The 25,936-nt window shown below is 34.5% G+C and overlaps 2 protein-coding genes and 3 non-coding genes across 6 annotated transcripts; 2 read left to right on the top strand and 3 right to left on the bottom strand.

Moving 5' to 3' along the window:
• Positions 1 to 7,054: 7,054 nt before the first annotated feature.
• Positions 7,055 to 9,876, bottom strand: LOC131641841 (splicing factor U2af small subunit B-like). 2 transcript variants are annotated; one of them, XM_058912141.1, is made up of 5 exons: positions 9,390 to 9,875; positions 9,199 to 9,280; positions 8,780 to 8,906; positions 8,221 to 8,690; positions 7,055 to 7,396 (listed from the first exon to the last, which is right to left on the bottom strand). In XM_058912141.1, exons 1-4 carry the CDS (start codon positions 9,711 to 9,713, stop codon positions 8,237 to 8,239), a joined length of 987 nt encoding a protein of 328 aa, XP_058768124.1. In that variant the 5' UTR covers positions 9,714 to 9,875; the 3' UTR covers positions 7,055 to 7,396; positions 8,221 to 8,236. The 2 variants fall into 2 exon arrangements, with proteins under 2 accessions (XP_058768124.1, XP_058768125.1); XM_058912142.1 differs by having other exon boundaries at positions 7,055 to 8,690; positions 9,390 to 9,876.
• Positions 9,877 to 9,930: 54 nt separating this feature from the next.
• TRNAL-UAA (transfer RNA leucine (anticodon UAA)) lies at positions 9,931 to 10,013 on the top strand. The gene has a single exon. It is a non-coding gene; the product is annotated as a tRNA-Leu (tRNA).
• A 3,290-nt stretch (positions 10,014 to 13,303) lies between these two features.
• TRNAP-AGG (transfer RNA proline (anticodon AGG)) lies at positions 13,304 to 13,375 on the top strand. The gene has a single exon. It is a non-coding gene; the product is annotated as a tRNA-Pro (tRNA).
• Positions 13,376 to 20,193: 6,818 nt separating this feature from the next.
• On the bottom strand, positions 20,194 to 20,266 carry TRNAA-AGC (transfer RNA alanine (anticodon AGC)). The gene has a single exon. It is a non-coding gene; the product is annotated as a tRNA-Ala (tRNA).
• Positions 20,267 to 22,820: 2,554 nt separating this feature from the next.
• Positions 22,821 to 24,016, bottom strand: LOC131641836 (AT-hook motif nuclear-localized protein 9-like). Its single transcript, XM_058912137.1, has 4 exons — positions 23,453 to 24,016; positions 23,252 to 23,377; positions 23,007 to 23,168; positions 22,821 to 22,907 (listed from the first exon to the last, which is right to left on the bottom strand). The coding sequence occupies exons 1-4, from the start codon at positions 24,014 to 24,016 to the stop codon at positions 22,821 to 22,823; spliced, it is 939 nt and encodes a 312-aa protein (XP_058768120.1).
• Positions 24,017 to 25,936: the final 1,920 nt, after the last annotated feature.

Below are 25,936 nucleotides of genomic sequence, written 5' to 3'. Positions count from 1 at the left end.
CACTTCGAAACAAAAGGAACTTGGCAATGTATCAAATATAAGGCAAGTGTATAACATTCAGTACCAAACTAACAAGGCGATTAACGGAGATAGAAGTGAGATGCAACAACTGTTGAAATTATTGGATGATTTTACACGGGCATTAGAGGTGTGTCAGTCACTTTTGAAAGAACAAGTTGAGATGCCTAAGGTGATTGTTACGGACCGCGATACTGTATTGATGAATGCAGTGACAAATGTATTTCCTTCTTCTATTGCATTACTTTGTCGATATCACATAAAAATGAATGTAAGAAGTCGGGTTAAACCCGCGGGAGGGACGAAACTGAAGAAACCAAAAATACAATAAGTGGGGTTGGATTGGGTTTTTAACAAATTAAAACTTAAAGACACGTTTGGTTATCCTGGTTCGTTTGAACTCAAACTACTCCAATCCACCCTGTTAAGCTGATTTTGCCTCTCTCTTACGAGGTCTTAATCCACTAATCAAACTCGATTACAAATTCACGAAGACAACCGTCAATGTCTTCTCAAGATCAAACCACAACTCAGTTTGCTTAAGGAACAACAATTACAAAACAATACTCTTTATGTGTTTACAAACATGCTTCTAATAAGCTGTATCACAACTGTGATGTATACACTAAATTAAATCACAAAATAAGAGATAACAAAATATGAGTATAGTTGAGTGCTCTTTTTGCTTTTGCGTGCATGGGATCAAATTCCAATTCTTCAACAAAGACTTCTTTATATAGGAGGACATTTTGATCCGTTGGGAGACAAGCATTCTTGTTTTGGAAACTTGATGAAATGCTGATTAATTCTATTTCTAAAAATGAAGATTGTGTCCGCTGTAATCAATTTTCAGCCGTTACGAAATGATATTGTATTGATGATGTAACATTATAGATCTTCTGATCATTAGAGTATTCTTTGCAACTTGATGGTGCTTGAAGCGTTTTAAGTATCAGAGTTTACGACTTTTCTTCTTTGTCTTCAGAACATCTTGTTCTTGTAAACTTCCTTCGATCTCTAAAAGTTCTTGCTCCTGTGTACTTCTCTCAACGCAACCTTCTGCTTCTGAAAAATCACTGTCTAGAACTTCTTATTCTTGTAAACTTCTCTTAATGCAACCTTATGCTTCTGAGAAATCCCTGTCTAGAACTTCTTATTCTTGTAAACTTCTCTCAATGTAGCCTTTTTCTTTTAAGAAATCACTTTTACATTCTTCCAAACTTTTGCTGTCTAAACCATACGATTAGAGTACAATGTTCTTACTGAAAATTATATGTTTGTTATCATCAAAACTCTTTCAAAGATGTAGAACCAAACTATGTTCTAACAGAAACTAGTAGAGTCTGAAGGTGGAAAATTGGTGAAGCCCAGTATGATTGTTGAATAAATAATGTATGCATGGAATTGTATTGTAAATTCTTCGACAAAAGAATTATATGTCGATTCCGTCATTCAATTTCGGAAAGTGTGGGAAAAGAATCCTGATTTATTGAAATATGTTGAAAGCACCATTCTTGATAAGGTGAAAGAGAAGTTTGTCTGTGCGTGAACTGATAATTTACGAGACATTGGGAATACAACCACCAACAGAGTTGAATCGACATATGCTAGTTTGAAAAATTGGTTGGGTAATAGAAGGGTGACTTGTGTTGAGATTGAGACTTCGTAAATCTCCAGATTAAAAACCAACATAATGATATATAAACCACATTTGGTCGAAGCATAACGATGTGGGAACATAGATTTAAGGACCACATTATTTATTCCCAATTAATCGACAATATGTCTCAATCTTTGTTGAACTATATTTTTTCACGAGGCCAAACGAGGTGAAACTATAGGTTTTGATAGCGCAAAATATGGTTGCATTATTTCTAAAACATACGGTCTCCAGTGTGCTTGTGTTATTGTTAAAAATATGAAACTAGGCGAGCCAATAAAAATGAATGAGGTTAGCCCTCATTGGAAAAGACTTAGCTTTGATGATGATGGTTGCAAGGAAGGAGGTAAAGCGAATATCTCTATTTCTACCGAATTGGAAGCGATACAAGAAATATTTTCAAAGGCCAATGACAACATGAAACTCCACGTCAAAGAACAATTAAGGAAGAATGAATATCCTGAAACAACTGACATGAAACTGCCTTCTCAACCAGTAAAGACAAATGATGCTCTGGAGAAAATGAAGCCTACATCGAATGACAACTTGACTACACAGTCTCCTTATTGTGAGCACAATTATAATCTTTTTTTCGACACACCGACTCCTAAATCTAAAAAAAAAATTCCATGAAAAGAGCTCGCATAAGCTAATGCTCTCCAACACCAATTCCACCAAAAATTTCATTCATCGACGAGATGCCGGTTATTATGCACAAATACATCGAGTAGATCGTCAATGTCGAGGGGACGATAATTGCGGTTATCGGGCCATTTTGGATTTTCTTGGTAAGGGAGAAGATAGTCATGCGTTTGTCCGTCATCAACTTATCCAAGAGGTGAAGACGAATAAAAACTCTTACACGCGGTTATATGGAGAGAAATATAAATTTAAAGCGGTTTACGAATCCCTTGTTCCTTGCTTGAGCGGTCACGCACCAGTGTCAAAATGAATAAGATTCCCTAAAATGGGTCATCTTATTGCATGAGCATATGATAGGGTGTGCATTGACTTGACGCGATACAAATTTTCAAAAACCATTTTTACGCTCCGCACCGCACCACCTAGAAATTCAAATGATCGCATCATGTGTATTGGATGACTTGTAAAATCAAGTCAGTTTGTACAAGTTTACTTGAAACTAAGATACCTCATTACCACCTACGTCACCGGAATGGGCGACTAATTCTACCGCCAATCCCGAGACGTGGCTGAATCATTTTGTTGATAGGATGCACAAATTCGAAAGATTGAAGAAAATTAAAAAGGAATCAAAAGTGGAAAAGTAAAAAATGAAACCACCAATAGATTTAGCCAGCGACCGTTGCTTTGATTTGTTTTGAATTTTGAAAGTGTAATATAGTCACTATTTAACATTGCAATATAATCAATTTATACCTTTGCAATATACTCACTTTTCTTATTAATCCGTTTGCTGTAAAAATATAACAACGAAAGTTCCGTAGATATATCTATAGAAGTTTCTTAATTTGCAGTCTCTGGGTATTTTCCGTAGATATACCTACGGAACCAAAATATCTGGGTTCTTTCCATGGATATAGGTACAAAGTTCTGTGACAGAAAATAGGTGGTCCATATTCACCTAGGTTTTCTATAAATTTGGAGTTTCTTATGTTGTCTTTCACACAAAGATAAAAATGTATCAATATGATATCAACATCCATTGGTATGTCGCAAGTGTCTCCTGTTAAGACGGCAAAACATTTGGGCGGACGTTCAAACTCAACGATTACACCTCGCTCGATGATACCATTGATGAAATCTACTATCGCCTACCTTACATAGACAAATGAAAGGTTGTGAAGCTCGAGTGTCGTTCACATTCAATTGACAATGAAGAGAGCGTCGTTTATAACAACTTTGAGCTAAAGAACCGAGAGGATGTTTTGGCGATGTGGCGAGTGTATTTCGATTTTGAAGAGAAAATCCTGCTCGAGTTGGTAGCGACAGTATGAAGAAAGGTCGAACAAATCTTAAAGATGTGCAAGCGTCGAACGAACTATTGAAATGTAATATTTAATTTTCTATTAAAATCATCAATGTAATGTCGATTTAGTTTAACATTAGAGAAGATGATCGAAATTATAATTACTATCGTCAGATTCAGAAACAAAAAGTAAATAAAGCATTAAAAAAGATGAGTAATAGTAAGGCGGTTGTGCCAGACAACACACTTATTGAAGTATGGAAAGTTTTTTGTGATAGAAGTATTGAGTGACTCGCCAAACTTTTTAATAAGATTATGGGGTCAAGGCACATGCCGTTTGACTGAAGAAGAAGCACTTTAGTTCCAATCTATAAAAACAAAGGCAATATACAAAATTGTAAAAATTATAGGGGGATTAAACTTATGAGTCATACCATGAAGTTATGAGAAATTGCAATTGAGCAAAGAATATGAAAGGAGAGACTAAAGTCACTAAGAATCAATATGATTTTATGCTTGGAAGGTCGACCATTGAAGCGATCTATCTACTACGGCGTGTGATGGAGCAGTATCCGATGGACCAAAAACATATTCAAGATATGCATAAGGGGTATCGACTAGTGTTAAAATTTCTTATATTCGAGCTATCCAAGATATGTATGAAGGAGTATTGACTAGTGTAAGGACACATGATGGAGAGACAAACAATTTCCTCATTACAATAGATTTGTATCAAAGTTCAACCGTAAGTCCCTACCTTTTTACATTAATATTAGATATACTCATGAAATACATCCAATAACTTGTACCGAGATACATGCTTTATGTAGATGATATAATCATACTTTAGAGTGGAAGGAGGATTCTAATAATAAGTTGGAGTGTGGAAAATATGCGGATGATATAGATGCATGTTTTTTTTCCCCTTAATGTAATGTTATTGGTTCATTAATTGTGACCAAAATGGTACTATATATGTTACTTCATATGAAAAAAAGAAGCTTAAACTCAAATGTTTGATGAATGTTAAAGTAGCATATAATGACTGTTACTGATCCAGGGCCGGCCCTAGGGGTAGGCCACCAAGGCTACCGCCTAGGGCCTCATTTTTTTATATTTATATACTATTAGTTAATTAATTTTTTTTAAACAAAACCTTTTTAATTAATTAAATTAAATAATAAAACTTATTAAAAATTTATAATATTAACAATTAGTTAGGATATGTATTTTATAATTGATTAATTTAAAAATTAAAGTCGTTTTATATTTTTCGAGACCCTGTATAAATTTACGATGGTTTAACTGTAGAAAATTAATAGGCCGTATTTTATTATTATTTAATTATAATTAATATTTTTAGGCCTTTTTTAACAAACAATTTAACCGTGAAAACTTTTGGATCCTTTGCCGTAGCCCGCCTTGCGCTTTTAAGTTCTCTAACATAAATAAATACTTGAAATTTAAGTTTTTTTAAGAGAATTTTACTAATATTTTTTCAATTAAGATTTTTTTTTTAAAATGAGAACAAGTGTGCTTAGATGTATTGATTGTATTATCAATTGAAAATAAAAATATAATTTATTAATTTTACATCCTAAAAAATCTAAAATCTAAAATATATTATTCTAAAAAAGATATTTTTATTATATTAAAAAAATTTAACTTAAATTTTCGCCTCAGGCCTCAAGATGTGTTGGGCCGGCCCTGTACTGATCCAACTAGTTGGGCAACCATAAATTAATTGAGGTTAAATAAGTTTTAGTTCCTGATCCAACTAGTCTTGTCTAACGTCTACTTTTAAAATCATATACATACCAATATTTAAAAACCGTACAAATCCTTCTTCGACTCTCCAACTAATTGAACCTATAGTCAAATTGTTTAACAAATAAATAATTATGTAAAATGATATAAACAAAAATATATCGTATAGGAAAATAATTTTTTTAATTCTATTTTATAAAAAAATATTTTGCAGAAGATTTCGAGAAATAACAATTGAAAAGGAAATTATATATATAATACCTCAATAGATTGTAAAAAAGGTTGAAAGGCCTAGACGAAAGAACACAACAAAATAAAACATACCAGAACATTAGAACACAAATAAAAAAGGCATAGAGGCGTAAAATGACAACATAATATAGAGAAGACATTAGAACACAAATAAAAAAAGCGAAGAGGCGTAAAATGACAACATAATATAGAGAAGACATTAGAACACAAATAAAAAAGGCGAAGAGACGTAAAATGACAACATAATATAGAGAAGACATTAGAACACAAATAAAAAAGGCGAAGAGGCGCAAAATAACAACATAATAGAGAGAAGCAACACGACTATGAGTAGAAAATGCCCCCTCCCCCCTTGGGATTTTTCCATTTTACTATGCATGATGTATGTGTATGCTTGTATTGTATCACTTTTTGCAACGTTTCCGAATTGCATCTCTAGTCGTGGATCTCGGGTAAAATTAACATGTATTGACCTGCATGTAATTTTCATGTCATAGATTGCTGGACTGATTTATACTTGTTGTGATAATTTTAATTATGATTAATATATAGAGAACTTCTATGTTTCTATATATTAATGTAATGTAATTCAACCAACTAATACTCAAGATCATACTGTGTCCAAAGATTATAATGTAAAATTTAGATGTGCCCGAACCATTATGTTAATTACCCAATTAAAATATTTCAGAAATTTTCCTACGGGTTAGTTTGTGTAAAGGGTCAGTTTGTTTCAACTTTAAAAAAATGGATTTTTTCTTTGTATTTTTGAAAATAGATTTTCTAAAACCGTTTTTTAAAATATTACAAGTTTTTTTATATTTGTTTTTTCTAAATGGATTTTTTCTTTGTATTTTTGAAAATAGATTTTCTAAAACCGTTTTTCAAAATATTACAAGTTTTTTTATATTTGTTTTTTCTAAAATGAAACACTTAATTTGACATCCTATAACATAAACATACATAATTGAAGACTAAAATTTAGTCAAAATTATAATATTTTCAAAAAGTTGTATTTCAAAAATGATTTTTATGAAAATCTATTTGAAATAACTTCAAAATTAAGTGATTTTTTAAAATTTTGATATCCAAATTTTTTTCCCATAAATAGATGAAATACCTAAAATCACATTTTAAGAATAACTATTCAAACAAAATTTTCATTTGAAGCTTTTTATAAAAATTTCTTTGTAAAATTTTTTTTCACAAAATTTAGTAACACTATAAAAATCATTTTTAAAAAAAGCCAGAACAAACAGGCCAAAATCAGGTTCAATTCCAATTTTACAACCGATTTTACGAGTTAAAACAAAAAATTGCTTAGCAGTTTGCACAATATCTCCTAAATTTATTCCACTAGGGATTAAAATGGTTCAAGCAACCACCAAAGCATATAACATGTTTCCAAATAGTCACCAAACAGGAATAATATTCAATCAGCTTATAATCCAATGAAAAATATATAAATATCCAATAGGCATCTAAAGCTACAACCTCAGTAACAATTTCACAACCCAAATACATAAAAATGAGTTCAAAACTCAGTCTCCAATAAGCATCTAAAGCTTACACAATAAGAAAGCATCCTAACACATTCCTCTGCCTGCAATCATGAGAGAACTCTCTACATAGAAGACTTCACCTAAAATTTCATCCTTACACTTTTACTTCCCAGTTGAAACTGCTTCTCAAGATCTCCAAATTATACCTAAAAGATCCATTAAAACATCCTTCCACAGTGTAGGCGGAACCTGTACACAAATTTCACGGTAAACTGCAATTAACTCAATGACTCGACTCTTACAAGCAGGGATACCTGAACCTGCAAAACTCATAATTATGTAAGATAATAATGCTATTTCCAATTTAAAACATCTTATAGAAAACAAAAAATCCCTTTAAAGAACTGTTGAAATTGGTCGTTCATTAGTCTTCTGTGTGATGGTGATCATGGTCCCTGACTGTAAACAAAATAATTCACACATCCAGCAAACGCAAATAAACTTTGATAATTAGCTAGTTGAAAAGGGGAAAGTGTTGTGGTTTATTAAAAGAAAAGGGTAAATATTGAACAACAACTTTGAAAGAATGAACCAACAAAGGTTATAGCTAGAGGATAACAAAAAAACTCATAGGGACAGCAAATAGTAAGGCAGGTAAAAACATGATTTTTAGATGAAATGCATGCATGCATTGGAAACAAGAAAGAACTCTAAGCAGTGCAGTACTTGTAATATATTTGACCACCATGATAAACAAACCTACTAAATAATGCAATCAAACTAGCTTTGTTGAGATCTATGCAGAAAATATGGTTCAAACTAGAGATGCAATTCAGGAACGCTGCAAAAAGTGATACAATACAAGCATACACATACAATCATACATCATGCATAGTAAAATGGAAAAATCCCAAGGGGGGAGGGGGCATTTTCCACTTCATGGAACAGTGTACCTGTACCACCTGCACAGCGGAAAATGGTGAGCTATACTTGTTCTGTGGGTGTCTGTGCTAGAATTAAAACAGTTGCCTATAACTATAGGAATAGGAAAACAAGAGAGAGTGGACACAAACCAGTAACATAAACAGATCAATATCCCTCCTGAGGAGATTGCTGTTGCTGATGATTCTCATGATATCTGCTAGCATTTTGCGAGTGCCCGTTATTGCCATTATAAGTTTCCTCAGTAGTAACTTTATTTGCAGGTTCTTTCTCCTCCCTCTCTCTATTCCACTGCTCAATTCTTGCGCGTCTTTCCTCGCTACCATCCCTGACTGGACTACGATTCCTTCTTCCTACAGGACTTCGACTGCGACTGGGACTCCTTCCCCTTCTCCGACCAGGACTTGAGGTCCTGCGTCTCCTGCTATCACTTTCATGATGATAGTCTCTGTCTCTGTCTCTGTCGTCATACTTACTGCTACGGCTGCGATGAGGGCTGCGATGAGACCTCTCCTCATAACTTCGGTGCCTGTAAGGACTCCTGCTCCGGCTCCTACTGCGCCTATCATGGCGCTTTCCAAATAACTGGCGCCTCAATTCCCTGGACACAATTCATATTAAACAATCACCAATGTATAATTCAAACCCACCCAAACCAAAAAGAATTATCAACAATGTTGAAAATATTACCTGCTAATTCTTTTCAAGTGCATGAAATTGCAATAACCACCACGGTTGCAAGTATTCTCCTCATACTGCCTGCAAGTAGCCTCACGGAAGTCTGTCACCGGAGAGAAATCAACAATGATCGGGCGACCTGCAAACAAGTGAAACAATAGTTGATATTCAAACTTCATCGATAAAAAAAACTATGCTCCTCGGAAGCGATTTCTCAAACGAATTAAATAATTTCAATCTTCAATGAAAAATATCAAGAGTTGATAATATGTTTACATTACATACATAACAAATCTTGAGTGTATAGCAATATCACCAGATTTTCTCTTCATCAATTCAGACTATTTACATTTTACACTAAGATCATTCGATCGGTTTATAGAAGATAAATCCCTACAAACATTACAAACCATAAATCTGAGAAAACTTACCGGCATAGAATCTTCCAGTGAGATTCTTAACAGCTTTTCCAGCATGTTCTTCCTCTCTGAACTGAACATACACATTACCAACCTGAAAAGTAAACCAGAACCAAATCAAAATCAAAATTTCAGAGGCTAAGATTCAAAATCAAAATCAAAACGACTGAAAACGAATCAAAATCAGAGGGTAAAATTCGAACCATGTGATCAGCAAGATTATCACAAACGTTAAGACTTTCAATATCCCCATACTTAGAGAGTTCTTCAAACAAATCCTCATAGAATTCTTCAAAGTGATCTTGAATCCTACGCGGATCAATAGGCTGGCCGTGAACATCGACTCCAGGGGTAATCATATCAGGACGCTGGTACATGTTGGAGAGCAGGATGGTAGGGCTGATGCTTGGCTTCGTGTGGAGCCTGGAGCATCGATCGCCGTGTCGGCATGCTCCGATCTTGAAGTAGAATGGACAATTCACTCTGTCTTTCTCTGTGCCGAAGATTGATGCTAAGTGTTCCGCCATTGATGATCGATGAAGGTGGAACCGTTTGATTTGATTTGAATTGGAGAAAGGATTTTTTTTTTCTGTGTTAGGGTTTGTGGATTTTGTAAGAATGGGATTGGGTAGAAGTTTCTTCTTAGTTCTAGATTGTTCCGTGAGAAATTGAATCAAAGTAAAGTTTGTTTTGAATGAGATGATTTAAGAAAAACTTAATTTGTACGAAATAATTTAACAATAAGCTGGTTTGCCCGAGAGGTTAAGGGGGAAGACTTAAGATCTTCTGCACATAAGTGCGCGTGGGTTCGAACCCCACAGCCAGCAATTTAAAATTACTTTTTTTATTTTGACGTTGATTTTAACTTTTGATACTTTTTTTTTGTTTATCACCACCGATTTAGTCCGGTTGTGGAGCTTTTGATACTTTAGCTCCAAACATCATAATCATCTCTCATTTTTATTTAGTTTAGTTTTTCTTCATCTTTTAATGATGTTTATTACATTATTATTTTGCTATCATCAAAACATATTAAATCTAATAAACATATAGAGTCAGAATTACTATGATGAGCCGCAAACTATACCTCTCTCTTTAAGATGTTTTTCGGTATTGCCCAAAGATATACAAACAAACTATCAACCATAACGTCCCTAGAATAAAATGGTTTCTCAATTATATATAAACAATGTTAATTTTCATATTTGTTTGCTATACAATCATGACTATTTTATAAATAGAGATGTCTATTACAACATTTTAATAATAATATTCTAATAATAACAATAATATGTTCTAATACACCCTCATAGTCGAAAGAGAGGCTGCAGAATGTCGAGACTATCACAAAAATTATCAAAAAAACTGCAACAAAAATCCTTTGATGGAGATGTCAGCAATTTGGTGACATAAAGGAACATGTAAGACTTGCATTTGGTCACATGCAACTTTTCATGCACAAAATGTATATCCATCTCGATGTATTTGGTGCGCTAATGTTGAACTGAGTTGTCAGATAGATAAACAACACTCACATTGTTACAATAGATTAAAGTAGCTGTTGTGACTAGGCAATTTAATCCCAATAGTAAGTTTCTAATCTAACAAGATTCAAATATTACATTAGCGACTCTGTTGTACTTAGCTTCTGCATTGGACCAAGAGAGGGTGTGTTGGCGTTTGGCAGACTATAAGATTAAATTGTCACCAAGATAGACACGATAAACAAAGGTGGATCTCCTGTGTATGGGTAACCGACCCAATCTGCATCGAGGTAAGAAACCAATTTGCTAAAAGAGGAATGATACAAGTGAAGGCCAACTTCAATAGTATCGTGAATATATCAAATTATACGCTTTAGTGCTGACATTTGTGATATGTAAATCACGACGTAACATTCAATTATTGTTCATGTTTAAATGTAAAAAAATAGTGACGTGATTTTCATGTCACTAATTAGTGACATGGAAATTACGTCGCAAATAAAGCTACTTTTCTGGCCCACTATCTCCTACGTCTGCTCTGACGGTAATGGTGTGGATGTCTGTGCAAATTTTTGTGACGTGATTTTCACTTTACTAATTAGTGACATGAAAATCACGTCACAACTTAGTTGCCCCCCGCTCTCCTACGACATAATTAGTCACGTCTCAAAAATCAATCTGTGACATGATTTTGCTTGTTGTGGCGTGAAAATCACGTCACTAATGAGCGTATTTTTTGTAGTGACCAGAGGTGGGGATATGTGGTTTCGAGGTTGGGAGGGGATGCAGGTTCGGTCGGAATAATATGATCAATAACTTGATGAACACGAGCATGGATTTTGAAGAGTTCAAACCATGTGTTATACTGATCTTTTTCGATGCTCAAGATAATTTTGATGAAATTTGCGATGTTTGAGATGGTGAAAGCGAGGTGGATAAGAGGTGGTGTTTCTGCCTTGGTGACAAACTTGAGAGAAGAGGTTAGGGTTTTGGTAGGAGAGGAGGAGGAATAGTTGTTGTCTAGGGATGGCAAGCAAACCCAAACCTACGGGGTCCACCCGCACCCGAACCGGAATTAACTGGGTTCGAGTTCGGGTTTGAGTAGTGTGAAAACCACACCCGAAATCCGAAACCACACCTGCTTAGACATGAAATTACACAAGTGCCCCTAAATATATATAATTCAATGTTGTATTTTAATATTGTTGTTGTATTTTATGTCCCTAAATATATTTCAATTCTACGGTGTTTTTTCACCCATTTGGATTGATGGAGAATTTCAATGTTACTGTTGTATTTTATGTGTTTTGCTATGACTTTGGGTGGAAAAACCCGAACCCAACAGGTGAGGGTGTGTGAGTTATTTTGCCACCCGAATAGCCTTTGGGTTTGGATTCGGGTGGTGATTTCAGGTACGGATTTGGATAGTGTGAAACCCGCACCTGACCCTACCCATTGTAATCCCTATTGTCGTCGAACATGCTCAGAAAAAGAAAGTCGGGACGACACGCCTAAAGTTTGGAAGGAGAAGACGACGAATTAGGGTTTAAGGTTTGATATTTGTATCAATAAACATTGTCTTTATATTAATTTCCTAATACAATACAATAATTTTTATATTTATTTGCTATACAATTATGACTATTCTATAAATAAAAATGTCTACTATAATATTTTATTTATAGTAAGATAGTAATAACAGTAAAATATTCTAATATTTAGTTACAATTATATTGGATTTATATTGTATTGTAGGATCCATTTTAGAAATACACCATCTACATGGTACAGACCACTCAATATAATGCAAGAACACCCGAACATCTCAAAGGACAATCAAAGGACTACATCATATTTTTGACCACTCTTAATTATCAAAGAGACAAAGCTTTCTAAAAAAAACAAAAATTCCTCCAAATAGATAGAAATAAGAGAAGAAAATTATGACTAGATAACTCAATAGTAATGAAAAGAAGAAGTGAGAAATTTTTTCCATAACTTAGAGTTTTTTCGAAGTGTTTTAAAAAGAAAGATACACTCACTCTTATATATTGTTGAAAACTAATCAAAATATGTAATTTAAACTATGTATTCACACACACACACATAAATTGTGTTTGAACAAATGGTTGCTACATTTTCATAACAAAGGTATGTATGACAATTCAACCATTTTTTTCTTCATTCCTTTCTATTTACTTCTTCAGTTTAATATAACAAGTTAGAACTTTTTTTTTTTAGTTTCTACACATGGGGTGAAAATAAAATGAAATGGATTCAAAATGAGATGAATTCATATAGATTTTCTTCCATTCTTTTTTCAGATCTTGAAAATAAAATAGATTCAAAATGAGGTGGATTTTCATATATGATAAAAATTCAATTAAATCATTAAATTGGAATTCATAATTACAATTCAAATTAAAATATAAGATTTTGAACTATACTGCATAAAAAGCTAAAAATAAAAATAAATTTGGTAATTCTAAACGTATGTACAGAGAAGAAAGAAAACATTGAGTGACTTATAAATTATATCAATCTATCAAACACAGAATAAAAAACAAAAGTTGTAGCAATTTATTTCATAGACAAAGTTTCAGTACTTTTACGATTCATTCTGCATCATCAACGGGCATTTGGTCTAGTGGTATGATTCTCGCTTAGGGTGCGAGAGGTCCCGAGTTCAATTCTCGGAATGCCCCTTTTTCTTAAATATCTCATTTATTTCATGCAACCCAAAAGATTATCTAAGCTATTTTGCTATATTGTGACAGCCTATCTGCAATACACATTGCAGCAAGCTATTTTGCTATATTGTGACAGCCTATCTGCAATACACATTGCAGCAAATTTCTCATTTCATGAGAGAACAAAACATATCCACGTAGACTGTCACTTGGTTAGAGAAAAACTTCTACATTAGCTTTTCTACCTTCTTCCTATCGACACATCTCAAGAACTGGAAGATCCCTTTACAAAGGCTCTTGATCCAACTTATTAGTTTGTTAAGTCTGTTAGGAAGTTTAGTCAGTCAGTGAGAAAGTTTGTTAGTCCTTTCATTTTCTCCGCTATATCAGTCTCCTACACCATCACTATATATGTGCAACCTGTGTGCAACTTGAAGCTTAAGCTTGTGATTCAAGTTTTCTTTCATTAATGGATAAATGCAAACATTCAAGTTTACTTCCAAGTTCCAACCTTTCTGTTTTATGTCAGTAATAAGGGCCATCACCTGATTTGAGGCCTAATTCACAGACAAAACTGATGTGTAAGGTGGTCAAAAGTACGTAAACATTCAAATAGGTTAATGGTAAATGCTAGTATGAATAATGATGATCTAAACACACAATAAATAAACTGCAAAGACATGAGGGAGGAATGAAAGCAGCAATTGTGACGTCGACTAGATTTATGCATAAGCAAAATCTTGAAAATCAAGAGCTCGCAATACCAAATATAAAACATCATCGATATATTACAAGTTGCGAATCACATACAAGCATTAATAGGTTTTACTAAATTTGCATAATTTGACTACTTCAATGCAAGTATCAATCAATTCAATTCACTGTATATTAGTATTATCTTCTGCAAGGAATTAATAGATGACACGAAAATGCATCACTGAGTCTACATACAATTATTATTATTATTATCAGGAGAATTAAATTCCTAATCATCCTTCCTTCCTAAAATAGAATCCCTGAAAAAAGAAAAGGAAACAATAATAATTTTTGGAATATCATTTCCAGAGTCTATATACAATCAAGAGCTTTTCGGATTTATAGAGGATTAGACACTTAATTTCAAGTGTCTCCTACAGAAGAAGACTTCATGTCCTGATCATTTGTTCTTCCACAGATGGAGTTGTTGGCAAAAATTCAGATGTTGGTGGAAGGAAACTCGTTTGTTCTTCTACCAACATTCTAGAAGCTGCTTCTTCGATAACCTTTGCACAATATTCTTTAGCGTGATCAGAAATGGTCGCAATCATCTGATGAACCAAAAGATAAAGATCGTTAATTCAAAGTTAATAACTCAATTTAAAAGGCATGCAGTCATTTAAAAGTTAATAACTTAGTAAAGAAAATAATAGAAATATGATTTGCTTACTTGAAGAGGAGTGGCCTCTATGGGAAATATTTTTCGATCCACCACTCGTTGATTTGGCAAAATGTTAAGTGTTGGCGAATGGCGACTTGTTTGTCCTTCTACTAACATTTTAGAATCAGAATCACCATTTCGAGCAGCAGCAGCAGGAGAACCCGAAATTCTTGCACCTGCTTTCTTAGCATTGTCTGTGTTGAAATAGGCCATAATAATCTAATAAACCAAAAGATAAAAATTGTTAATTTAAACAAATAAGCGCGGCCATTTCGGTTGAAATTTATGATCTGCTTACTTTAAAAGGGCCAGCCGCTATGAGGGAGTTGACAGAAGTACTTGCGTACATAATTCCCTTATCATCGACCCATGAAATGGAACACACTGCCTTTGCATGACAGTGACGGCCATCATCACCAATGAGACCTCTTACAGATATTGAAAGTATCTCAAATTCTCCCTACATGCATGTAGGAAAATGAATCATGCGAGCGCACAACACAAATTAAAAGACATGGACCAAAAATTAAGAGCTATACATATATATTATTATAAGATAAGATGCAGAATTTAACCTTGCAGAGTAAATGTTGATTTTCAGAGGATCAGATGTGAAGAAATTATGGAATGTGATCAAGAGAAAGAGATGGAATATATATATTTATAGTAAGGAATGAAGAGGTTCAGCTAACTAAGAAGGGAAATGTAACTAACTGTTTATAACTTCTTCTAACTGACCAACTACCATAAAGCATATTCTTTTTTAATCTCCAAAATATTTTCTTTAAGCAATCGTATTTTTAAAGTTTTCTATCTACAATTTTAGCCATTCAAATCATCTTATGTTAAGAGAAATTGACAAAAATTGATGTGGAGTGACACTTGACAAGTTATTAGCATGTTAGGCGCTTACTTTGTTGCCACATGATTGCCAATTATATGATTTTATTAATTAAAACATGAAAATAGGTTAAGTTAATTTATTTATGGAAATTGACTTAGTCGTGAAGGAGAATATGAAGACCTTGTAGGAGAACTCACTTATTTTCTTGGTCTTCAAGTAAAGCAAATGCAAGACCATATTTTTGTATCTCAAACCAAGTATGCAAAGAGCATAGTATTCTCACATAGTAGGGCGTGGTTATACCTCGATCTCCTATGCATAAGTTGAGTCCCGTAGGTACAACTTGTAATCGAGAAGGATTGATCGGAAGTCACCTGTTCCATAAGCGTCGGCTGATGGTCTCTCTATCCTAAAGTATTCGTTCTCATTGGTGTACAAGGACCCAAGTAGCTAATACGTAGCATCTTCTAGTAGTACGAGGTTGGTATGCTCTCGTACCTCTTTGGTTCATGTTGATCTCGTAAGAACTAGGGCCGTAGTGTCGTAATAGTTCAGGATACCCTTAGAACCGAGGACTTATGATTTAGTAGAAGCTCTGATGAGATGTAGCATCCCACCTCTTCTCGTCGTTTATTTTATATGAGTGACCATGATTCCCTAACTAAAGTTGCATAATTTTGCTAGTTCAATGCAATCCAATTCAGTGTATATTATTATTATCTTCTACAAGGAATTAATAGATGACAGGAACATCTATCATGGCATGAGAATTAAATTTCTTATCATCCTTCTTTCTTAAAAGAAAAATGTGTTTTGGAATATCATTCATTTCCTGAGTCTACACACAATCTATACACTAGAACTAATCAAGAACTTCATTTCAAGTGTCCCCAACAGATGGAGACTTCATGTCCTCACAATTGTCCCCTACAGAAGGAGATTTCATGTCCTGATAATTTGAAGTACTAGTTGTTGTTGATGTGGTTCAGATAAGTTTGAAACCTTAGCCATAAAAGTTTGAACTCATGTTTCAAGTATTGTAATGTGTCAAGAGATTTGGAAAATTAGGCAAAATCCAAAATAAGCAAGAGGGCATATACAACAACATATCATATGACAGTATGAATAATGATGATCTAAAAACACAAAATAAGCCAACATAAAAAGTTGAGATATCGCAGTACCATTTAGAAATCATCGGCAATATATTACAAGTTGCAAATCAAATACTAAATTTGTATTGGAAAATATAAAATGTCAACATTGAATGCAACAGTAAAGTGTATCATATGGGTGGCCATGATTCCCTTACAAAACAATTAAAAGATGACAGGAAACAATCTATACACCACAACTAGACACTTAAAAGATGACAGGAAACAATCTATACACCACAACTAGACACTTAAAAGATGACAGGAAACAATCTATACACCACAACTAGACACTTAAAAGATGACAGTAAAGTGTGGCCATGATTCCCTTACAAAAACTGCAAAATTTTACAACTTCATGCAGCCTCTGCAAGTAACAAGAATCCAAGTCACTGTATTATCTTCTACAAGGAATTAAAAGATGACAGGAAACAATCTATACACCACAACTAGACACTTAATTTCAAGTGTCCCCTACAGAAGGAGATTTCATGTCCTCTACAGAAGGCGACTTCATGTCCTGATCATTTGAAGCACTTGTCGTTGCTGATGTCGGATTTATAATATTTCCATCTCCCACTGTTGGAGTTGTTGGCAAATATCCAGATGTACAACCTTCTTCTTTCACAGCCTTTGTACTATGTTCTCTAGCTGGATCCATATTGGCCTCAAACATCTGATCAACCATCGCATAAAGATTGAAATTTATGCAGATTCTACCATTTTCAATATAAGAAAACATGAATTTCTGTCAATAATAAAGAAAATAATCAAAATATGATTTTCTTACTTGAAGAGGGGTGGCTGCTGTGGGATTTATTTCATTATTTCGAGGAGCAGTACCGAAATCCAAAATTCTTGCACCTGTTTTCTTAGCGGTGTCTGTTTCGAATAAGGCCGCGATAATCTAATGAACCAAAAAGATAAAGATTGTTAATTTAAACAAATGAGTTCTATTATTTTGAATATAAGAATTTATCATCTTCTTACTTCAACACTGTCAGCTACTATGAGGGAATTGATAGCAGTATTTGCAAACATATTTCCCTGATCATCTGTGCATGTTACGGTGCACATTGCCTTTTCACGAGAGCGATGAACATTATCATCAACGGGCCATTTTAAAGACATCAGGTGATATTCTCCCTACATGCATATAGGAAATTGGAATAAACGACCGTTCGCAAAATTTAAAGATATGACAAAACTTATCAAAAATTAAGAGATTTGACAGAAAAATTAAGATGCAAAATTTAACCTTGCGGTGCCTGCGACCGTCCGGAGTAAAATTGACAATTTCTGATATAGAACCATGTGCAGAAAGTATGGCAACAGTTTTACCACGATTTGCCACGGATAAATTGTATATAACATCTACCACATCCTGCAAATCATATGTTTAATAAATGTAATATAAAATTGCATCTGAAATGTGAAGATTGGTTAGTTGATGTTATACCTTGCCAGCATTCAACTGAAACACATGAGGGAAGAATTCACCACCACCAGTAACAGTAGGGCGGCCAGGGCTTCTCTTGGTTGGAGTTGTTTCTGCAGAAGTTGTTCGAGAAGGTCCTTCTTTCTTTGATCCGGAACCGGAACCAGGAGGGCGTCCTCTTTTCCTCTTGGTTGGAGTTTCTGAAGGTTCCTCCTCTTTTATCTTCTTTGGAGTTAGGTTGGGAGAAGAAGTAGCAGCAGTTTCTGCAGAAGTTGTTCGAGAAGGTCCTTCTTTTTCCTTCTTTGATCCGGAACCGGAACCAGGAGGGCGTCCTCTTTTCTTCTTGGTTGGAGTTTCTGAAGAAGGTTCCAATGGCAATGGCAATGGATCTTGTTTTCTTTTCTGGGAAGAAGTAGCAGCAGTTTCAGTTTGAGAAGGTTCTTCATTGATGTGAAGTTCATTGAAGTGTGAAGAATGCAATGGTGAATCCGGAAATATCTTCTCATCAATGACTTCTTTCTGATGATCGGTAGCGGAAGTACCGACCATCTTTGCCGCTGCCTTCTTATCATCCCCTTCCATTGATGTGCAACAAGAACAATAAGTTTTGAAACTATGGAATGTGAGCAAGAGAGAAAGAGAGAAAGAGAGAGAGAGAGAGAGAGAGAGAGAGAGAGAGAGAGAGAGAGAGAGAGAGAGAGAGAGAGAGAGAGAGAGAGAGAGAGAGAGAGAGAGAGAGAGAGAGAGAGAGAGAGAGAGAGAGAGAGAGAGAGAGAGAGGTGGATTTGATTTACATGTACACAAAGAATATGATATATTTATAGTATAATGAATGAAGAGGTTCAGCTAAGTAAGAAGGAAATGTAACTAACTGTGTATAACTGCTTCTAACTAATCAACTGTCATAACAGAAAACTAAGAAGGAAAATGTAACTAACTGCTTATAACTAATTAACTGTCATAACAGAAAACTAAAATGGAAATGTAACTAACTGTTTATAACTGCTTCTAACTAACTAACTGTCATAACAGAAAACTAAAATGGAAATGTAACTTACTGTTTATAACTACTTCTAACTAATTAACTGTCATAACAGAAAACTAAGAAGGAAATGTAACTAGCTGTTTATAACTGCTTCTAACTAACTAACTGTCATAACAGAAAACTAAAATGGAAATGTAACTAACTGTTTATAACTACTTCTAACTAATTAACTGTCATAACAGAAAACTAAGAAGGAAATGTAACTAGCTGTTTATAACTGCTTCTAACTAATTAACTGTCATAACAGAAAACAATTCATGCTCTCTTCTACATATATAAAGGACTTTTCCTGTTATAATCTAGAAAATGATTATATTTATCAAAACATAAAGTTGAATTATAAAAAACGTCAAATTAAAACTTGGACAAAAATCAATTGAGATTTTTTCAAACCCATTAAAGTGAAATCTCAATGTTTCTTCCTATGCAAACCCAATTTGAGGATTTTTGGGTTTTGTTTAAGCATCATCGCAGATAAAACCATCACCCTAGATTTCAAAACATCATTGAATTTCTATAGTAATTTTTTAGACTTCGCATTAATATCATCATGAAATAGTTGTAAATGGAGAACAAGTGACTAATACTATAATACTTGATATATTGATGTGATATAAGTCTGAGTTAGAAATTTCATATTGCTTAATGGAGGTTGAATACTGTGAGAAATCATATACCTAATGCCTTCATTATCACTTGTAAGGACTATTGATCCAGCTCCCATTCATTCTAGAAATCAATTTTGCATCTAGGAAGAATGCAAATATAATTGATATACTGTGAGAAAATATACGACTTAGACTGTCACTTGGTTCGGAAAACATATTGACAGTTGAGTGTATCACACGTATTTGCATAGTTTTACCACTTCAATGCAATTCAAGTAAAACAATCAATCCAATTCGAAACTCAAGTGCTAATTTAAAAGAAAAAATTGGAGATGCGGGGTATCGATCCCCGTACCTCTCGCATGCTAAGCGAGCGCTCTACCATCTGAGCTACATCCCCATGTATTGTGAAATTGAATCTTACGTTTCTAGTACGCACGTGATAATTGTTGGGTATCACTCCACTGGAGGTTACAAACTGTATGATGCTGCAAACAGTAGGATTGTGATTAGCCAAGACGTTTTGGTCGATGAATTGAAGCAAATGTAGCAACCTGTAACTGGTTACGAGCAGTCTGTAACTGGTTACTAAGAAAGCTGTAACCGGTTACACCTTTGAAATTTCAGATTCTGCAGAATTGGGAAGTGCAGAAACACAGCATGTCGACGCCCGGAATGAAGAGAATGTTAGAAGGTGGGACAAGAAGGACGTTGCTGGTTGTCAGAAAATACTATAGGTGATTATACTAGAAGCTACAATATTCATGCCATTGCCAAGGAACTTATACGTTGGGATTAGAAAAGGATGAAGACATTTATTTGTCCTATAACTTTTTTTAACAAAAGTAAGCAATGTTTTTTTTTAATTTATTTAATAATAATAAAAAGAAACAAAATCACAAAGTTAGAAAATTAGGCAAAATCCAAGATAAACAAGAGGGCATATACAACATATCATATGACAGTATGAATTAATATGAAATGGATATGCTTGCATTATTGAACTTGTATCACAAAGAAGAAGTATAGCCATATATATACAAGAGATGGCTTGAGATGCAAGTAAGGTAAAATAACTAACTATCCTACAAAATAGAAACCAACAATAACAAACCCTAACGGCTAGTGAGTGACATATGGAAATAGGAAATATGGTCCAATACCCCTCTCAAGCTGATGCGAAGTTAAACGAGATGCCAAGCTTGGAAAGAATACTTGTGAATGGAGATGGTTCATGAGGTTTTGTTAATATGTCTGCAAGTTGAGCAGAGCTGGGTACAGGTAGATGGTGTGGGGGAATTGATGTTTGAAGGTGGGACAACAGGAAACACATGTTCATAGAAGGAGACATTGCGGTTTATGGAGATTTTATGTGTGGCAAAATTCATCACAATAAATCCTTTGATGCCATGTTTGTACCCAAGGAGGATATTTAGAAGCACGAGGGTCCAGCTTTTGTCTGCCCTGCATGGTTGACTGCAAAATTCCAGAAAATTTTTGGCAGGTGTGAATGAAACATGATAGCACGAGCAACGTTCAAAATGTTCCTGTATTTGCGTTCAGCTATAGCATTTTGTTGTGGCATTTCAATACATGTATGTTGATGAAAGATTCCTTTGTTTTTGAAGTAGTCATGCATGAGAAGCTCTTTTCCATTGTCTGAGCGAATTTGTTTGACAGAAGTGTTGAATTGGAGTTGCACCATGTTGATGAATTGGATGATGAGAGGTCTTGCTTCAGTTTTGGATTTCATAAGAAAAATCCAAGTATCTCTTGAGTAGTCATCTACAATGGTTAGAAAGTAAGCATGACCATGGATAGATGATGGAGAAAATGGTCCTCATATATGCATGTGGATTAATTAAAAAACAGTAGAAGATTTAATAGTGCCTAAAAGAAATGATAATTTGGTTTGTTTAGCATAGTGGCAACAATCACATATAGAATTCGAATTGTCATTAACATATGGAAAACTTTGATGAATGGATTTTAATACATTGTTTGAGGGGCAGACGAGCCTATGTTGCCAGATATTAAACTTGCTAGAGACATTATTATTACAAATGGCATGAAATGTTTCATTGTAATAAGCATGGGGGATGCTAGGATTCTGTGTTAGGATATACAAGTGGTTATATACTTTAGCAAGCCCAATCATCTTTATTGAAGGTAGTGTCTGAATAGTGCAAGAAGAATGATCAAAAACAAGGTGACAAGTATTGTTAGCAGATAATTGATGAGCAGAGATTAGATTGCATGTAAATGTAGGAACATACAAGACATGGTGCAATGTTATATTTTCATTTAATGCCACAGTGCCACAAATAGTGGAGATAATGTTAGAGCCATTAGGTAAATTGATTTTGTTTTTGCTGAGGAGTGCTCGTTTCATTGATTAGGTAATACCATGTAAAAATCATCACTGATATATTACAAGTTGCGAATCATTAATACGTATAAATAAGCCATTTTAATAGTAATAGTGTAATACTGTCAATTTGTTTTGGAATATATATAAAAAGTCTACATTGAATGTAACAATACACAGTAAAGTGTAGCATATGTGAAGTAATGACTCCCTAACAAAAATTGCATAATTTTAAAACTTCAATGCAGCCTCTGCAAGTAACAATCAATTCAATTCAGTGTATATCAGTATTATCTTCTACAAGGAATTAATAGATGACATGAAAATGCATCACTGACTCTATATACAAACATTATCACGAGAATTATGGCTTTTGAATATCATTTCCTAAAACAAAACCACTGAAAAAACAAAAGGAAACAATTATGGTTTCAAAAACAAAACCACTGAATATCATTTTCCGAGTCTATGTACAATCAATACACCACAGCTAGATGCTTAAATTCAAGTGTCCCCAACAGATGGAGACTTCATGTCTTGATGTGGGAGTTTCTGAAGAGGCATGGCTGCTATAGGATTTTTCTCATCATTTTTGAGCAGTAGCACCAGCAAACGCCAAAATTCTTGCACCTCTTTTCTTAGCGTTGTATGTGTTGAATAAGGTCGCAGTAATCTAATTAACCAAAAGATAAAGATTGTTAATTCGATGATTCACTTAAATAAAACAAATGACTGCAGCGATTTTGAATATAAGAATTTATGATCTGCTTACTTCAACACGGCCGGCCGCTATGAGGGAATTGACAGAAGTATTTACAAACAAATTTCCCTTATCATCTTTGCATCCAACAACAAAAGTTGCCTTGTCACGACAGTGACAACCATCATCTTCAACGATACATTTTATAGCCATAAAATATAACTCAAATTCTCCCTGCATGCATATAGGAAATTGGAATAAACGTACACAACCCAAATTAAAAGACATGACTGAAAAACTAAGATGCAAAATTTAACCTTGCAGTGCTTCAGACCCTTGGGAGTAAGATCGACAATGTCTGATACAGAACCGAGCGCAGAAAGTATGGTAACTGTTTTACGAGGATTTTCCACGGATATTTTGTATAGAACATCTACCACATCCTGCAAATCGTATGTTTAATAAATGTAATATAAAATTGCATCTAAAATATGAAGATTGGTTAGTTCATGTTATACCTGGCCAGCACTCAACTCTATAATATGAGAGGCGAGTTTTCCACCACCGGTACCAAAATGGCGGCCGCGTTTTCTCTTGGTTGGAGTTTCTGCAGAAGCTATTCGGGAAGGTCCTTCTTTTTTCTTCTTTGATCTGGAACCAGGGGGGCGTCCTCTTCTCCTCTTGGCTGGAGTTTCTGAAGTTGCTCGAGAAGGTCCTTCTTTTTCCTTCTTTGATCTGGAACCAGGAGGGCGTCCTCTTCTCCTCTTGGCTGGAGTTTCTGAAGAAGTTGTTAGAGAAGGTCCCTCTTTTCTCTTCTTTGGTGTTAGGTTGGGAGAAGAATCCAATGGCAATGGAAATGTTGAAGAATTATTGATTGCTACATCACCACCTACTTGTTTTCTTTTCTTGGAAGAAGTAGCAGCAGTTTCAGTTTGAGAAGGTTCTTCATTGATGTGAACTTGATTGAAGAGTGAAGACTCCAATGTTGATTCCGGAAGTATATCATCATCATCTTCTTTCTGAGGATCAGCAGTGGAAGTACCGATCATCTTTGCTGCCGCGTTCTTGTCATCCTCTTCCATTATTGTGCAACAAGAACAATGAGTTTTCAAGCTATGGAGTATGGAGAGAGAGAGAGAGAGAGAGAGAGAGAGAGAGAGAGAGAGAGAGAGAGAGAGAGAGAGAGAGAGAGAGAGAGAGAGAGAGAGAGAGAGAGAGAGAGAGAGAGAGAGAGAGAGATGGAATTGATTTACATGTACACGGAGATTATGTATTTATAGTATGAATGAATGAAGAGGTTCAGCTAAGTAAGAAGGAAATGTAACTAACTAACTGTTTATAACTGCTTCTAACTAATCAACTGTTATAACAGAAAACTAAGAAGGAAAATGTAACTAATTTGTTGGATTTGTTTATAAACTTGAGGTGGAGAAGTTGTTATCTTGTAGGATTTGTGCTAATCATCTTGAATCAAGATTCTTGATGATCCAAATGTTGATCCATTTCACATTACTAGAGACCTTACTCCTCATGCATGCATGCCCTCAAAACCCTTCAAAACTTCTTGCTTTCTACATTTCTAGTTAAATCCCCTCCTAAAAAAAGTCCTATCTTCTAAATTCTTAAAAATAATTGCTTTAAGGTGTTTTGCTAACCCAACCAAAGATGCGTAAACATTCATAACATTAAAAGTGTCTTATTTTACTACGAATTTCAAAACTATAACTGGATTTCCTACTCTATTTATATCTATAACATTCTTCTTTCACTCCTTTATTAACAATAATTCTCATCTCATTTCTCAATCTAACTTAACCCGTTTATCAAAATTTATATTCTAAGTTGTCTAATTCTTTCGCTATTTCATTCGTCTACTTAATTTCTTAAAAATATAATCATTTTAAAATTCATGTTATCTGTCACACTCGCTATTTCATTCGTCTACTTAGTTTCAGCTAAAAGAACATTTCCCAACCAATATTGCACAAAATTCCTCTATCCCCTTGCATAAGACCTCCTAATGATTTTGAGTTTCCTACTGAAATGCACCATCTACATTCCAGTAGGTGTGGAGCTGCAATATGAATCCTTAATTTAAGTCACTTTTCCCAAAATCTATTCACACAATGCAATACTTGAAACATGAGTCCAAACTTTTATGGTTAAGGTTTGAAATTATGTTATCTGAACCATATTTTAGGCTCAACTTCTAAGAATATATACTAGTAACAGAATTGCATGATTTACAAGAAAAACTTGAAATATAGCATCAAGCAATAACTATCAATCAACAAGAGAAACTTGAAATATAGCATCAAGCAATAACTATCAATCAACAAGAGAAACTTGAAATATAGTATCATTTCAATTTACAAGAGGAATTAATGCATGGCAGAAAAATGCATCATACCATGGGAACTAAATTCTAATTATCCTTCCTAAAGAAACAACTGAAAAGAAAAGGAAACAACTGAATTCCAAGTCTCCTGTACTAACATTCTAGAAGCTTCTTCTTCGATTAGCATCGCGATCCTTTCTTTTCTTGGTTGGAGTTTCTGCAGAAGTTCTTTGAGTTTCACAAGGTCTTCCTTTTCTCTTCTTTGGTGTTAAACAGAGATTAGATTCCAATGGCAATGCTGAAGAATCAGTCTCTGCAACTTTTTTCTTGTTGAATCTTCCCCTCGAACGAGAACCAGAAGCTTGAGTTTGAGTTTGACAAGGTTTTACCTTGATGTTAAGTAGATTGGAGAATGAAGAACCCAATGATTCAAGGTCACTGGTTGCAACATCAGGAGGGGAACTGATAATCTCTGCTGCACCATCCTCATTCATTGCAACATCATGAGATGAACTGATAATCTCTGCTGCGCCACCATCCTCTTTCATTGCTACATCATCATCACCATCTTTCTGATGATCAGTAGTGGAAGAATTGAATTCATTCACTTCTTTCTTGTTGAATCTTTCCCTCGAACGAGAACCAGAAGCTTGAGTTTGAGTTT

The sequence above is a fragment of the Vicia villosa genome, unplaced genomic scaffold (assembly GCF_029867415.1).
Source record: "Vicia villosa cultivar HV-30 ecotype Madison, WI unplaced genomic scaffold, Vvil1.0 ctg.004153F_1_1, whole genome shotgun sequence".
Taxonomy (NCBI): Eukaryota; Viridiplantae; Streptophyta; class Magnoliopsida; order Fabales; family Fabaceae; genus Vicia; species Vicia villosa.
The sequence above is the reverse complement of the archived record's forward strand: the minus strand, read 5'-3'. Positions and strand labels throughout refer to the sequence as shown.

What these genes read in the sequence shown, in the direction of transcription:
- LOC131641841 (XM_058912142.1), bottom strand. Translation starts at nt 9,713, where the DNA reads ATGGCGGAACACTTAGCATCAATCTTCGGCACAGAGAAAGACAGAGTG. An exon ending in ATAATCTTGCTGATCACATG is followed by an intron (nt 9,281 to 9,389) that starts GTTCGAATTTTA and finishes TTTACTTTTCAG; the next exon opens with GTTGGTAATGTGTATGTTCA. An exon ending in CACTTGAAAAGAATTAGCAG is followed by an intron (nt 8,691 to 8,779) that starts GTAATATTTTCA and finishes AATTGTGTCCAG; the next exon opens with GGAATTGAGGCGCCAGTTAT.
- LOC131641836 (XM_058912137.1), bottom strand. Translation starts at nt 24,016, where the DNA reads ATGGAAGAGGATGACAAGAACGCGGCAGCAAAGATGATCGGTACTTCC. An exon ending in TAGAGTTGAGTGCTGGCCAG is followed by an intron (nt 23,378 to 23,452) that starts GTATAACATGAA and finishes TACGATTTGCAG; the next exon opens with GATGTGGTAGATGTTCTATA. An exon ending in TAGCGGCCGGCCGTGTTGAA is followed by an intron (nt 22,908 to 23,006) that starts GTAAGCAGATCA and finishes TTGGTTAATTAG; the next exon opens with ATTACTGCGACCTTATTCAA.